Source organism: Mesocricetus auratus, unplaced genomic scaffold (genome assembly GCF_017639785.1).
Source record: "Mesocricetus auratus isolate SY011 unplaced genomic scaffold, BCM_Maur_2.0 Super-Scaffold_100676, whole genome shotgun sequence".
Classification (NCBI taxonomy): domain Eukaryota; kingdom Metazoa; phylum Chordata; class Mammalia; order Rodentia; family Cricetidae; genus Mesocricetus; species Mesocricetus auratus.
The window spans coordinates 181247216-181262056 of NW_024429266.1; the positions used below are offsets into that span (position 1 = coordinate 181247216).

Consider the following 14841-nt stretch of genomic DNA (forward strand, 5'->3'; position numbering starts at 1 on the left):
CAGTGTCTAGAATGATGTCTGCCACACACTAGCCAGTGTGACGGCTCAGTGGGTAAAGGAGCTAACCCCCGAGCCTGGTAAGCTGAGGTTGATCTCCAAGACACAAAAGGAAGCAGGAGAAAACTGACCCCTGCAGGCTGTCCTCTGCCCTCCACACCTGTACTGCGGCACCTACCTGGGGGCACATAAACACAGGTAGAATATTTAAAAATATATATTTTAGATTTATTTATCTTATTTTATGCGTGTGAATGTTTTGCCTACATGTATGTATGTGCACCATGTGCAAGCCCTCTGCCCCAGGAAGTCAGAAGAGGCGTTGGATCCTCTGGAACTAGAGTACAGATGGTTGTGACTATGTGGGTGCTGGGAATTGAACCCAGGTCTTCCACGAGAACAAGTGCTCTTAACCACTGAGCTATCTCTCCTGTCCTTAGGGGAAAAGCAAATTAAACAGTATTTTAAACGAGGGACATCCTGCCCTTTTCACCTTCGTCACAGAACCAGAGCCTGGCAGACTCGACATTCCTGTCTCAGCTGCCAGGACTTTCTGTAGAGACTTACAGGCTGTTGGGCCAGAAGAAGGTATGCATGAGGTGAGCAGGTCCTGGCCTGGTGCCTGCCTGCCATATCCAGTCACTGAGGGGGCAAATGGTTCTAGGAAAGCTTGGGAGAGAGTCCAGAAGCTAGAGAACTGGACAAAGGTAAAACAAGAAGGCTGAGAATACATGTAGAAGAGTTAGGAAACCCTGAAGCACACAGATAACAACTGGTTTATGGGTCTGTGTAAAACTGTATAACAGCAAGTGGTAGCAGTCTGATCCCTGAGTTCGAGGCCAGCATGGTCTACAAAGTGAGTTCCAGGAAAGCCAGGACTACACAGAGAAATCCTATCTCAAAAGACAAACAAACAAACAAACAAACCATATATAGTAGCCACAACTTAGCATTTCTTACTTTGGTCCCAGTACTGTACTGAAAAATTGCATTACACATGCATGGCTTTGCTTTTAAGATATCTTTATTTTACGTAAACAATGCAGGTCCCAAGAGCTTATGTGACTCACTTGTGTATTGTTGGATCATCTGCTGAGTACAAAGCGTAGATCAGTTCTATCTCCACCCCGACATTCCTTTCAGCCAAAAAAGTGCTTCCTTTGGTTTGACTGTAAAAGAGTAATAACTGTCCTTAACATGGAGAAATAACTAAGAATGCACAGAAAGCACTTTGCACTGTGCCACACTTTAAAAGTAACGAACGCAGGAAAGGGAAATAGCTAGTTCGGTGTTTCATTGTCCTAAGCTCCCTGTTGACGTCTTCAACGCACCCCTTCGGAAGTTCAGACTAAGGTGCAGGTAGCTCCACCTCCTTATTGGAATTTCTTCCGCCCTGCCTCTTCCGGTGAGTGAGAAAAGGATCCTATTTTACAGGACATAGGCGATTTTATGAATGATTTAAATGCCCCACCTTTTCCAGCCCAAAGTTAGTGAGGTGGTGTGTTCTTTGCAGGATGACAGTCTCTGGGTGCAAGAGGTTTGAGGCTGTAGTGGGAAAGCTCCCCTAAGCGTCACAGAACCAAGAGGCCAGGACTACAACTCCCAGAGTCCCGTGCTCCTGGACGCGCGCGTGCGCCGTAGTGGCGGGGGTGGAGGTGGGGCGCGTTTGCGACTCTGGGAGCTCGGGTTCTTCCAGCACTTGTCGAGGGGTGGGAGGAGTAAGTGCCTGGCGTTTGGCAGCATCACGATTTACGTGCAGGCCAGTCCCGCAAGAGTTAGGCTGTCGGTGAGCGCGGGCTGTGCTTCGGGTCCAGCGTCTTCATGGTCCTTTCCTAGGAACTGACCTGGGGAGGCGTGGAGGGGAAGAGTACGACGCCCGCCGGTCATCTACCGGCCCCCCATTCCGGATTTCTAGGAGCTCTGGAGAACTGGCCTCCCGACCTGTGAGGAGACCCGGCCGAGACCAGGCTGACTATGAAGGGCGACGCCTCGACTTCTGCAGCCCCCTTGAAAGGGCTCGGGGGCCCTTTGCGGAGCAGCGAGCCTGCGCGTGCCCTTCCGGCTGTGTCACCCGCGGTGCACCTGCTGGAGGAGGCGGCCGACCTGTTGGTGGTGCATCTGGACTTCCATGCCGCGTTAGAGACTTGCGAACGGGCTTGGCAGAGCCTGGCCGAGGAGCCCACAAGTGGCACGTATGTGCTGGGCTGCCTTCCTTTCTGATCCTTTTGGGGAGGAGTTTCTGGCATTGCCGGATTGCACGGACCTGACACCTTGCTTTCACTGGGGGATCCTCTCTGGGAGGGGCTGGTTGCTCATTCTGCACCCGTGCTACCGAGGAAGAAAGGGTCACTGTACAATGAAGTCAAATGATGAACAGTTTGCGGGGAAGCCACAGCCAATTCTTTCCTCACTTTCAGGGCAGGAGGACAGGGTGAATGTCAACCAAGTGTTCCGTTGTAAGGGCTTCAGTAAGCACGTAGCAGGAGGCCTCCTTTGGGGACCCACCCCCTATTCACTCATGGCTTTGTCAGATCATGGAAAATGGGGTCAAGGCAGAGTGGTCTGGTTCTGTTGAAGGATTGAATGAATTACTTTTAGGAAATACTTGCCCGGGATTGCTCGTTCTAATGCATAGGCCTCCTCTGGCAGCTGGGGGCACCGTTGCCCTGTGGAGTGTTACCTTCCTTAGGGCTGTATGAGCATACTAGGGAGGGAGAAGGCAGAATGAATCGTCAAATTTGATAGCAGAGAAACAAAAACTGGAGAGGTTGGCTGTGGTTTTTAGGTGGGCAGAGGTTGCACAGTGAATATTGGGGACTTTGCTTATGACCATCTGGACATAGATAATTCTTAGAGGCCAGCTGGGTTTCTATATGGATACCCAGTCAGACACCTCTGCAAGCCCACTTGTCACTAAGCAAACTCTTGGTGCCCACTCTGCTTCAACACACCTGGTGCTTCGTGCTAGCTCCCCACAGGTGCTGTGCTGTCCCCACAGGATGACCTCCAGCTCATTCAATTCTGATCCCAAAGATGTGCATTGGGCAATAGCTCTTTTGCCTCTAAAAGGTTTCCAGAACTTAATTCTGGGGATGGGTGTGGGGGCAGCATAAGAGACCAGTGGTGAGGCCTGGTCCAATTACTAACAGAAAAGGTAAGGTGGTAGGCTCCGAGTTGGATGCTGGACACTGGTCTGAGTGGAAGAGGGAACGGATGGTCTGAGTGGAAGAGGGAACGGAGAGAGGGCGAAGGCTTCTAACCCTGACTCGTGCCTTTCTGCTGACAGTGTTGTGGAGGTGAAGTGCTCCCTGTGCGTCGTGGGAATCCAGGCTCTGGCAGAAATGAATCGGTGGAGAGAAGTCCTGTCCTGGGTCCTCCAGTATTACCAGGTTCCTGAAAAGCTTCCTCCCAAAGTCCTGGAGCTGTGGTAAGTCCCTCGTGCTGCTACTGGGTCTGTGTAGGAACACACGTCCTCTCTTGAGTCAGGGTCTCATGACTCCTTTGCCCTCCTTCTCTGTCAGTTTCCTTCAAGTTCAGGTCTCCCCACTTTGTTCAGACCTCAAACCGCAGCAGCCAAGGATGAGGAAGGCTGCATTTGGGAGTAGGGTCCAAGAAAAGAGAGCACAAGGGACAGTCGTGAAGCACACATGGGACAGTCGTGAAGCACACACGGGACAGTCGTGAAGCAGGCTAAGGAGCGGACAGGGCCAATCAAGCGTCCTGCCTCCTGGAGAGCTCTAATTCCTAAAGAAAAATTAGAGAGAGAGAGAGAGAGAGAGAGAGAGAGAGAGAGAGAGAGAGAGAGAGAGGGAGGGCATGGAGATCAAAGAAGGGTGTCCGGAGTCCTCTGTCATTCTCTGCTTTATTCCTTTGAGGCAGGGCCTCTTCCTGAAGCTGAAGCTCACATTCTTTCTTGGCTGGGCTGTTAGCCAGCCAGTCCCAGTGGTCCTCCTGTCTCTTCCCCCTCAATGGTGGCTTTACAGATATGGGTAGAACCACATTGGGCTTGTTACGTGGGTACCAGGCCCCCAATTCTGATCCTCAGGATTGTACAGTTAATGCTCTTTTAAAAAATATTTTACTTTTTGTTTTATTATGTGTATGGGTGTTTTGTCTGAATGCATTATATGCACTGCACTACATGCATTGTATGTGTGCCTGATGCCCACAGATGCCAGAAAAGGGTGTTGGATTCCCTGGAACTGCAGTTACAGACAGTTGTGAGCCTCCATGTGGGTGCTGAGAATTGAACGTAGGTCCTTTGGAGGAACAACCAATTCTTTTAACTTCTGAGCCATCTCTCAAGTCCTCAGTCTTCATTTTTTTTTTTCCTGTGTAATAGCCTTGCCTGTCCTAGAACTAATTTTGTAGACCAGGCTGACCTTGAACTCACAGAGGTCTGCTTTCCTTGCCTCCTAAGTTCTGGGCATGAGCCACCATTCCCTATTCCCTGCTAGCAATCTCTAATTCTTTCTTTTTTTTCTCTGTGTAACTCTGGAGCCTGCCCTGGAACTTACTCTGTAGACCAGGCTGACCCTGAACTCACAGAGATCCATCTGCCTCTGCCTCCCGAGTGCTGGGATTAAAGGCGTGTGCCGCCACCACCCAGCACACCCAGTTAATCTCTAATTTTTTTTCTTTTGGTTTTACAAGACAGGGTTTCTCTGAATTTCAATCTCTAATTCTTAAAAACATTGTTGTTATTATTTAAAAAAACTGTGTGTGTGTGTGTACACATGAGTGCCAGTGCCCTTGGAGGCCAGGAGATATCCCAGAGCTGGAGTTACAGGTGGTTGTAAACTGTCCAATATGAGTGTTGTGAATCAAACTCCAGTCCTCTGCAAGAGAAGTAAACACCATTAATCACTCTCTCTCCAGCCTTCCAGTTTTTAATTCTTAACAGTGTTCATGCCCCCCAGGGAAGAGCTGGAGGACCTGGGAGGGCGGGATTGCAGAAATTTGTGGTTTTGCGAATGAGCCCCCTGTAGAGTACTGATTCTTCTCTCCTGGGGATTGTTTGGGCACACAGCATCCTTTTATACAGCAAAATGCAAGAGCCTGGAGCTGTGCTGGCTATGGCTGATGCCTGGCTGCAAGACCCAGACAACCAGGGCCTTCCCGAGTATGGATCACTGGCAGAACTCCACCTGCTCCAGGTGCTGCTACCCTTGGGCCGCTTGTCAGAGGCGGAGGGGCTGGCAGTGGGCTCTGCAGCTTTCAGCGAGGAGCAGCGGGAAGCAGTGCTCCAGGCCGTCTGCACAGCAAGGCAGCAGCTCACGCGGGAGCACTTGAGTCCTCAGGAGCAGCAGAAGCTGAGCCAGGAAGGTAGGACATCAGGGCTCTCTGGCCTCTGCAAAGGGGTCTGGCATCTCTGTACCAGGTTTAGGAACTTAAGGATTTAAGTCACAGAATAGAAAACCACTGTGTTATTTTACAAACCAAGCTAGACCCTCTGAAGTTAGAGGGCAAGGAGAGTCTACATATGGGGGGGGGGTGTTGTTGAGTCCCCTGACCCTGTTTTGTTTCCCAGTTGCAGGGATTAAAGGCTGATTGTGGTGGTGCACAACTTTAACCCCAGCACTTGGGAGGCAGAGGCAAATGGATCTCTATGTATTCAAGGACAGCTTGGTCTATGGAGTGAGTTCTAGGACAGCTAGGGCTCCACAGAGAAACCCTGTCTTAAACAAAACACAAAAGAAAGAAAAGTCACTTCCTTTGGAGTCTGATTGGCCTTTTCCTTGGGATCCTTTCACAGGGTTTTTTGCTTCTGTCATACTGGCTCGGGAGCTGTTACTCCTGCTTTAAATGCTGGCCCTATTAGACACATAGTGTGACTCTAACTTGTGAAATAAAAATGGCCTCCTTCAGCGTTGGGTGTTTATGTCCTGCCTCCTATCTGCCTTCACTTAAGTAGCGCTTTTGAGTGTTCTTTTAGCTGAGGTCCGCCTTGTTCTTTAGCACGAAGTTGTGCTACCCAGTGACTTCTGGTAGCATCCTTACAAGGCAATGGCGTGGAACCGGGAGGGGGTTGCTCTGTTACAGGAACCTAAAGGCTCCAAACCATCATTGCACCTCAGTCTTTTCAGCCCCCTTTCCTTCAGCCTGTGTGTGAATACTCCCAAGGTTAGAGCAGTGCCTGTCTCCTGGAGCACTGCCTTCTGTCCTTTCTTAAAGGTTTATTTTTATTATTTTAAATTATACCTGTGTATGTGTGTGTGAATGCAGGTACCCATGGAGGCTCTAGAGATCTCTCTGGAGCTGGAGTTATAGGCAGAACCTGTGAATGCCAGGAACTGGACATATAATGTGTGTGTAAACTTTATTATAGAAAAGGTTGCCTCCCTTTTATTTGCTATGATAATTGGATATGACAAAAATGATTGTAAATTAAGCAAAGCAAAACAACAACAAAATAAAACACACACCAAAATTAACGAGACTGAAAGACTATACAATTCAATAATCTTCTAAATAGTTTGAATAGCCATTCGGAACAGAAGCTGTGGAGTTTCACATTGGATTTTATATTTCCACATTGAATATATTTTTTATGTACTTAGCCACCATCAGAAACAAAATATCCATTTCAGAGTAGAACTAGAAAAACAATTGGCTTTATGCCTCCTTCCAGCAGCTTCTGTCTTTGGGCAGCTTAGGGACTGTTAAATTTTCTTCTTTTTAAAATGAAAGCCTGTCATTTTAATTAGGAAATCATAGCCTGTTCTCCAGGTTATAACCTTTTCTCTGTGGCCCTGCTGGGATCTTAGGCCTGCTTTGCTGGCAGGTGTTGGTTTTAGAGTTGCCTGTGGCCGCCAGGCCATCTACCTTTGCCTTAGTTAGGTTTCTAGTGCCGTGATAAAACACGATGGCCAGAAGCAATTTGAGGAGGGAAGGGTTTATTTCATCTTAGCTTCCCAATTACAGTCCCTCACTAACGGAAGTCAGGGCAGGAACTGAAGACAGGAACCTGGAGGCAGGAACTGTGTGGAAGTCATGGGGAGAGGGGTGCTGCATACTGGCCTGCTCCTCACGGCTTGTTCAGCCTGCTTTTTTCTTTTTCTTTTTTTTTTTTTTCGAGACAGGGTTTCTCTGTATTGTTTTGGACCCTGTCCTGGAACTCACTCGGTAGACCAGGCTGGTCTCGAACTCACAGTGATCCGCCTGTCTCTGCCTCCCGAGTGCTGGGACCTGCTTTTTTTCTGTGTGTGTTTATTTAATTTTTTATTAGTTTTTAAGGTTACATTACAAAGCAATTGGTCTCATTTATGGCATTTCTTTTTTATTTAAAAATTTATTTTTCATTTTACATTCCAGCCCCAATTTTCCATCCCTCTTCTCACCCCCCCCTCCTACCTTCCATCCACTCCTCAGAGGGTAAGGCCTTCCTTGGGGAATCAACAGCCTGCTTCCTTCCTTCCTTCCTTCCTTCCTTCCTTCCTTCCTTCCTTCCTTCCTTCCTTTCTTTTTTGGTTTTTTGAGACAGGGTTTCTCTGTGGCTTTGGAGGCTGTCCTGGAACTAGCTCTTGTAGACCAGGCAGCCTGCTTTCTTACAGAACCCAGGACCACCACCCAGGGGTGGTCCTGCCCCTATGGGATAGGCTCACACACATCAATAATCAAGAAAATGCTCCCCAAACCTCCAAACAAACAATGCCAGTTTTAGCGCTTTCAGAAGCGTTTTCTTTTGAACTATTTTATGATCTGTGCAAGGAAATCATTCTCATTCTATTTTGATTGACTCTTCAGATCTGGTTCAAGTCTCAGAGCCAGGGAAGATGATTTGCTTGCCTCACCCCGCAATGCTCTGTCCCCTGGTCAGGTTCATTCTCCCATAAGCTGATGTCATTGCTGAGGTTGCTTCGCCGGCTTTGGGACTCTGCAGCGAGCCACCTTCTCTCTCAGCCCTTCAAAAAGAGCCTCCTGGCAGCCTTGATCCTCCTCCTCTTGGTTCTGCGCTTTGACCCAGGTGAGTGAAGGGCACCTACAGCAGGGCCTGTGAGGGCAGGTGCTGCTGGGACAGAGCCACCCTCTATGATACTGTTCTCCGAGCCTCTTCCATAAAAAATAAGTCAACCTCACCTGGCAGGAGAGACCAGGCCTAGAACCTAGGAGAGCAGTTGGAGAACATTTCCTGCCCTCCTGATGGAGTCACCCTAAGCCTCTGCTCCATCCAGGGATGACCTCTAGTCAGAATGCAAGATAAGGACGCCTTCCTCATCCATAACACCTAAAATAGAATCTGTTGATCAGGTGTCTCCTGGCTAGTGTGACCTTGAAATTGTAAGTGAAATTCTGATGTATTTTAGAAGATGTGGGAAAATAACTGGAAAGAGCTTAATAATCAGGTTACAGAACCCTCCCTGCTGGTGTGTGCTGGGCCTCAGGGAATCATGGGAAAATAACTGGAAACAGCTTGATGATCTTATGGTTACAGAACCTTCCCTGCTGGTGTGTTAGACCTCAGGGTGGTTCGTCTTTTCTCCTTCACTGTGACATAGAGATGAACTTTCCAAGTGAGACTTGGGAACACACCAGAGGAGTGATTACCCAGATGTGCAGACACTGGGCCATAGTTAGGGGACCATTATTTGAGAAACACCCTTCCCCACCTTAAAAAAAAAAGACAAGGTATTGCTGTCAGTACAGAATGTCCTCTAATGTTTTACGTTGCAGTCTCCCAAATGCTGGGGTTGCAAGTGTGCATCCCCCAGCCAGGTTGTCTGTCTTACCCTTGCTTTATGAATTGTGACCTAGTCTCTACCTTTTACAAGAATTTAAATGTAGGGTAGAATCACGCAACTTTCAAAGCCAAGAGGAAATGAAAGTCCTTTATTTTGGTCCATTCATTTTCTTTCAGTTTTGGTTGAGAAATCTAATAACCAGAAAGGCAAAGTGACTAGACCAGAGTCACACAATTTGTCTGTTTTTAAAGCTGTCACCTTTTGACTTTAGGTCCCTGTTTTCCTCACTTCTCCTTTTCTTTAGTCAGAGTTTGTTTAACCCTTTGCTGGATTCTGAGCAGGAATGTCTCCTGTGGACAATTATGTAGGAAAGTCACCTGCAGCTTCCAGAAACCCTGAAAAAGACAGCAAGCAGCCACACCTGACAGAGGAAGCATCCTCTCAGACCGGAAAATACACTTAAGGGAGGGACGTTTAGTCTGTGCGGCTTATGTCTGTCCCCGACTTCTTCATGACTTCCCCCAAATACTTTTGTGTCATAAACGCTGATTTCTTAAATGTGATGCAAAAAGTGTCCTGAGCCACTCAGAGCTTCCCCAGATGTGTCCTGGTCCTCAGGAGAGGAAGACCTGGGGGTGGGCTGCAAATAGAACTTGTAAGGAGGAGGTCAGTTGCTTTAAAGAAAAATAGCTTGTATGGAGGGTTAGGGGTAGTTTCTGGTGGTAGATGCATACATAGCTTTTGTGAAGCCCTGGGTTTCACCCCTAGCCTTAGAGGACTAAATAAATACCTTTCTTCCCCCCTTGCACTATGTGTGCATGTGATGTGTGTGCGTGTGTGCACAAGCATGTGTGCACATGATGTGTGTGCGTGTGTGCACAAGCGTGTGTGCACGTGATGTGTGTGCGTGTGTGCACAAGTTGTGTGTGCACGTGATGTGTGTGCGTGTGTGCACAAGTTGTGTGTGCACGTGATGTGTGTGCGTGTGTGCGTGTGTGCACAGGCGTGTGTGCATGTGATGTGTGTGCGTGTGTGCATAAGCGTGTGTGCATGTGTGCATAAGCGTGTGCGCACGTGATGTGTATGCACAAGCGTGTGTGCACAAGCATGTGTGTGTGTGCACAAGCATGTGTGCACGTGATGTGTGTGCGTGTGTACACAAGCGTGTGTGCACGTGATGTGTGCGCGCGCATGTGTGCACAAGCATGTGTGCACGTGATGTGTGTGCGCATGTGTGCACAAGCATGTGTGCACGTGATGTGTGTGCGTGTGTGCACAAGCATGGACACCCGAGGCTGATGTTGGTTGCTTTCTTCTCTTCCCACGTTTTTGTTGTTGTTGTTATTACTGTTATTATTGTTATTACTGTTGTTACTGGGTATCAGGTCTGGGGTTTCTTACTTGTGAGACAAGTGTTCTATCACTGAGCCGCAGCCCCAGCCCTCCCGCTTTAGTTTCTGAGAGAGTCTCTTCACCGAACCTGGATCTTGCCATGGGATTACAGGCTCATGTTCCTCCCATGCCTGGCTTTCACATGGGTGTTCAGGATTTAAACCCTGGTCTTCCCACTTCTTCCACAAGGACTTTACCCACTGAGCCCTCTCCTTAGCCCTAAACACTTTTCCCCATTGGAGTGGCCCAGCCTGGCCTCAACCTAAGCTTGGTCCCAGCTAAGCTCCTGCCTCAGCCTCCTAAGGACCTGGGGTATTTCTTATGTTTAAGAAAGGGATATGTATTTCTTTTTTTTTTTTTTGGTTTTTCGAGACAGGGTTTCTCTGTGGCTTTGGAGGCTGCCCTGGAACTAGCTCTTGTAGACCAGGCTGGCCTCGAACTCACAGAGATCCACCTGCCTCTGCCTCCCAAGTGCTGGGATTAAAGGCGTGCGCCACCAACGCCCGGCGGGATATGTATTTCTTAATTGGAGGCCAGGGATGAACTACGATACCATGTTTTCCTGGTGTATACTGAGGCCTGGCTTCTGTTCCCAGCACCACATGAGACGTGGTATGGTGGCACATCCCCGTGGTCCCAGCATTTAGGGGATGAAGACAGAAAGATCAGAGGGCCAGTCATCCTTGCCTGTGGAAGTCCCAGCAAGCCTGGGCTACATAAGACCTTGTCTCAAACAAAATAAATCATGTCCCCAAATCAAACCAAAGATAGAGATATATGTTTTTTGTTTTTTAAATATGTAATCCAAACAGGAAAATAAACAAATGGAGCCAGGCATTGGTGGCGCACACTTTTAATCCCAGCACTCGGGAGGCAGAGGCAGGTGGATCTCTGTGAGTTCGAGGCCAGCCTGGTCTACAAAGCGAGTTCCAGGACAGCTTCCAAAACAATACAGAGAAACCCTGTCTCAGAAAACCAAAAAAAAAAAAAAAAAAAAAAAAAGAAAAGAAAAGAAAAGAAAAGAAAAGAAAAGAAAAGAAAAGAAAAGAAAAGAAAAGAAAAGAAAAGAAAAGAAAAGAAAAAGAAAAAGAAAATAAACAAATGGTAGATTTTTATTTATTTTCAATGTAATTTGTGTTTAAATGGGTAATACTGTCATAAGACTCCAAACTGAAAAGGCATAGAAAGGTACAAAATGTAGTGAAAGTCTCCCAAAATGACTCCCCAGTGGTAGCCATTGCTACTAGTGTATTTACTTTTCTCATGAGTTGGTTTTTAGACTTTAAAAATGAGTATGAGTCTGCATGTATGTATGTGCACCACAAGTGTGCCTGGTACTCTTGGAGGCCAGAAGTGTTGGATCCCCTGGAACTGGGTTTACAGATGGTTGTGAGCCTCCATGTAGACCCTGGGAACTGAACCCGGGCCTTTGCAAGAGCAGCCAGTGCTCTTAGCCACTGAGCCATCTCTCCAGCCCCAGTAAATATATTTTAATATCGGCCTAAGCATGGGAGTTAGAAAGAGAGGTACTCAGAAGGAAGCGAGCGAGGCACCCCTGGGCGCATGGGTGTGGGCTTCTCTCGAGAGACACCAGTGTCTCTGTGTATCAGAAAGATTACGATGTAATAAATCTGGATTGTTTTTCCAGAGACATCAGAAAGATTACGATGTAATAAATCTGGGTTTTTTTTTTCCAGCATATTTAAGGTTATTGTAATTCGAGTAGAGAAAACGTATCTCAGAGAAAGAGAAATTCCCTGTTGTTGAGAAGGCGGCTAAAAGCAGGAAGCCCAGATGTGTTTCCAGCCCCCATGGAGGGCTGGGGGAGAGCACTCATGATGGTCTTTCCTTTCCCACAGCAACCCCTTCTTCACTGCCCTTCCTGTACCAGCTGGCCCACCTCTTCCGCAGGATCCAGAAGGCCACACTCTCTCGGCTCTACCCCCTTGCCCTCCGTGACTGAGTGGTCCTACCGGGTTGCCTTGGCCTCCTACAGTCCACATCTCCAGAAGCAGAAAAGTTGAGTCCAGTGGCTGAGCTCCATCCAGATGGCACCATGAGAGTGAGCCCACTTCATTCTAGAAAGTGACCAAGGCAGGTGAGCTGTGGCTTGCTGCCTGAGCCCTCCCTTGGGCATCCCACCGCGGCTGGCCTCAAAGGGAATGTGGAAATAGTGGCGCCTGAGGCCCAGCCTCACCGGACAGAGGTCTGGCTGACCAGAGCAGTTCTCTTTTACCTCTTACTGCAACAGCTCCTCAAAAAGGAGGGGCTCTGGAGCAGGAAATTTTTGTGACAAAGACAGAGGGTGACTTGGCTCTGGAGCAGGAAATTTTTGTGACAAAGACAGAGGGTGACTTTCCAGGTCAGGGTGCTAACGGGGGGCTAGCTGGGGGTTCACACACATCTGGAGGAGAAGCCTTCGCTTTTGAAAAACTTACCTCTGAGACTTGCACCACAGGGCAGTGTTTGAATTCAGTGAAACCAGAGACGCCTCTTCTCCCATACTCCTCCCACAAATGCCATCCCCTCCCACTGGTCCTGCAGTGGGGCAAGAGGCATCTGTCTGCTTGAGGCATTTTGCTAATCAGGCGGAATGTGGCTTCTGACCCACCCAGGTGACCACTGGGAGCAAAGTGAGCCTGCCCGACCTTATCTCTGGGGAATGTGATCTTTCTTGGTGCCTCTTAGTCTTAGCTCAGTTTTCCAGTATGCCAGGGGCCAAGCACAGCCCTCTTGGACCCTCTGTACCCCACCACCCTTTGACCTGTCCAGCTAACTTTGTCTCATCACTGTTTCTCCTCGGGGCTCACTGTGGCAGGTCCCTTGTCTGTACCCTGTTGTCCTAGCTGTGGTCTGTTGTTTGTAAAACACCCAAGTTGCTTTGCTCGTGTGCCGTGAAAAGTAGGCCAGTCTCAGAGTTGAGAGCTGAAAATGGAACTGGGTAATCAGGTGAGCTGGAAGACTGTGGGGGCTGGGCCATGGGGGCTGATGGGGACCAAAGGGACAGACCTTGGGGAGGAGGCTCTGGACATGTTTCAGCATTTCTTTCGATGACCACAAACGTCTCGTGTGTTTCTGTGTCAGTAAATTGTATTTCATTCTGGTGTCACCTGTATGGAGGCCCTCAGCCGGCCATCTGTCACCCGATCTCCGTCAGAGTGGATGATGAGCATGCAGAGAGAGTTTGCTAGCTTTTTGCTGAGCTGTGAGTCGACAGCTTTTCCTTAGAAGAGGAAACTAGGAAACTGCACGATACTTAGAACTCCATCTGCATCCTGAAGACTTGGGAGTCACGACAGCCTTTCCCTATCATTTTGTGTGTGACTTTTAAATAGACCCCTGATGAGCTGGGAAAGAAAAGGACCCAGGAAGGGCTGAGACTCCTTGACAATGATTCCTCTCTTGCTTACTTTTGGGATGGCAGACTCACTATTGTTGCCCAACTTGGCCCAGAACTCCAGGGCTCGAATGGTGAACTCCACCCACCAGCTTCTTGAATATTTGTGACTCATGCACCTTATGAGAATGGTTTTGAAATGAGAATCTGGACATTCACTGCCCTAGGGAAAAAAAACAAAAAACCCTTAATGGCTTCCATGACCCACAGGATGCAAGTCTAGATTCTTATTAGAGACTTAGGCCCATTGTTTGGGGGCTCGGCTGCCGGCTCCTTTGTTGTGTTACCCTATTCCCTGGACATGCTGCATTCTGGCTGCCAGGCCCTCCTCAGGCCTCTCCACAGTGGCTTAGCTGTTGCTTCGGAGGGTCTTACAGCAGCTCTGTCCCAGGAGACTCTTGGTTTTTCAGACATGCTCAAGGGCTACATGACACCCTTCAGTAGCTCTTTCTGCTTCCCAGCCCGTCTCATGCCCCTCCTACAGTGGTGACTGGATGGTGGTGGGATTGTTTACCTCACCAGTGCTGTGAGCTCTTTGAAGCTGCAGAGCAAGGCTCATATCCCTGCCCTGCTGTGTGGGTGACTGCTGGGCAGAGTTCCGCCTTCTCATCTGTAAGTCATCCCTCATCTCACAGGGATTCACGTGACGAAATGGGCACGTAGGAAGCTTTTGGCACTTTCTCCTGCCCCAGGAAGAGTTCTTGTGAGTGGTGGCTGAGCTGAGGCCCGGCTGAGCCTGCGCCAGTGCTAACCTAACCACCTACCTGTCAGGTGAGGAATTTGCAACCGAAACTCCTGCTGTTACTTCGGCCTTCCCAAGGATGTAGGCTGGTCCTCAGCTCTGGGCGTAGCGAGGTCAAAGTGAAGTGTGGGCCTTCTTGGTAAATCAACCAGTAGAGGAGCCATCAGCCAAAGATGGCTTTTGAGCATGAAATGTGGCTCGTCTGTGTAGAGGCATTCTGTCATTGTAAGACATACACACTATTTCAAAGACCAAGCACTAAAACATAAAAACACAAGCTAAAATAAAAAAATGGAAATACAAAGATTTTTATATTGATCAAATGTTGAAATAATAGTATTTTGGGTGTATCGGGTTAAATAAAATCTATTGGAACTAATTTCAGCTGTTTCTGCTTTTTGTAGTGAGGTTTCTAGAATGTTTAAAATGTCTTATGCTGGTTGCATTTGATTAGTGCCATCCAAGACACCACACATACTGGCCAGCTCAGAGGGGGATCGATGTCCGAGAAGAGCAGTGCATGCTGGGATTGGGAGATGTTGGGTCTAGAGTCTCAGTTGCAGATGGTATCTTGCGGCCACCTTCTTTTTCAGTTAATGACACCGAGACTCAGAAAGGTAAAACCATTTGTC

The 14841-nt window shown here is 48.3% G+C and overlaps 1 protein-coding gene and 1 long non-coding RNA gene across 2 annotated transcripts; one reads left to right on the forward strand and one right to left on the reverse strand.

The window, feature by feature from the left end:
* Nucleotides 1-1003: 1003 nt before the first annotated feature.
* On the reverse strand, nucleotides 1004-1630 carry LOC121136813. The gene is made up of 2 exons (XR_005873959.1): nucleotides 1469-1630; nucleotides 1004-1166 (listed from the first exon to the last, which is right to left on the reverse strand). It is a non-coding gene; the product is annotated as an uncharacterized LOC121136813 (long non-coding RNA).
* A 64-nt stretch (nucleotides 1631-1694) lies between these two features.
* Pex26 (peroxisomal biogenesis factor 26) lies at nucleotides 1695-14588 on the forward strand. The gene is made up of 5 exons (XM_005066043.4): nucleotides 1695-2189; nucleotides 3284-3424; nucleotides 5027-5322; nucleotides 7817-7963; nucleotides 11930-14588. The coding sequence occupies exons 1-5, from the start codon at nucleotides 1972-1974 to the stop codon at nucleotides 12031-12033; spliced, it is 906 nt and encodes a 301-aa protein (XP_005066100.1). The 5' UTR covers nucleotides 1695-1971; the 3' UTR covers nucleotides 12034-14588.
* Nucleotides 14589-14841: the final 253 nt, after the last annotated feature.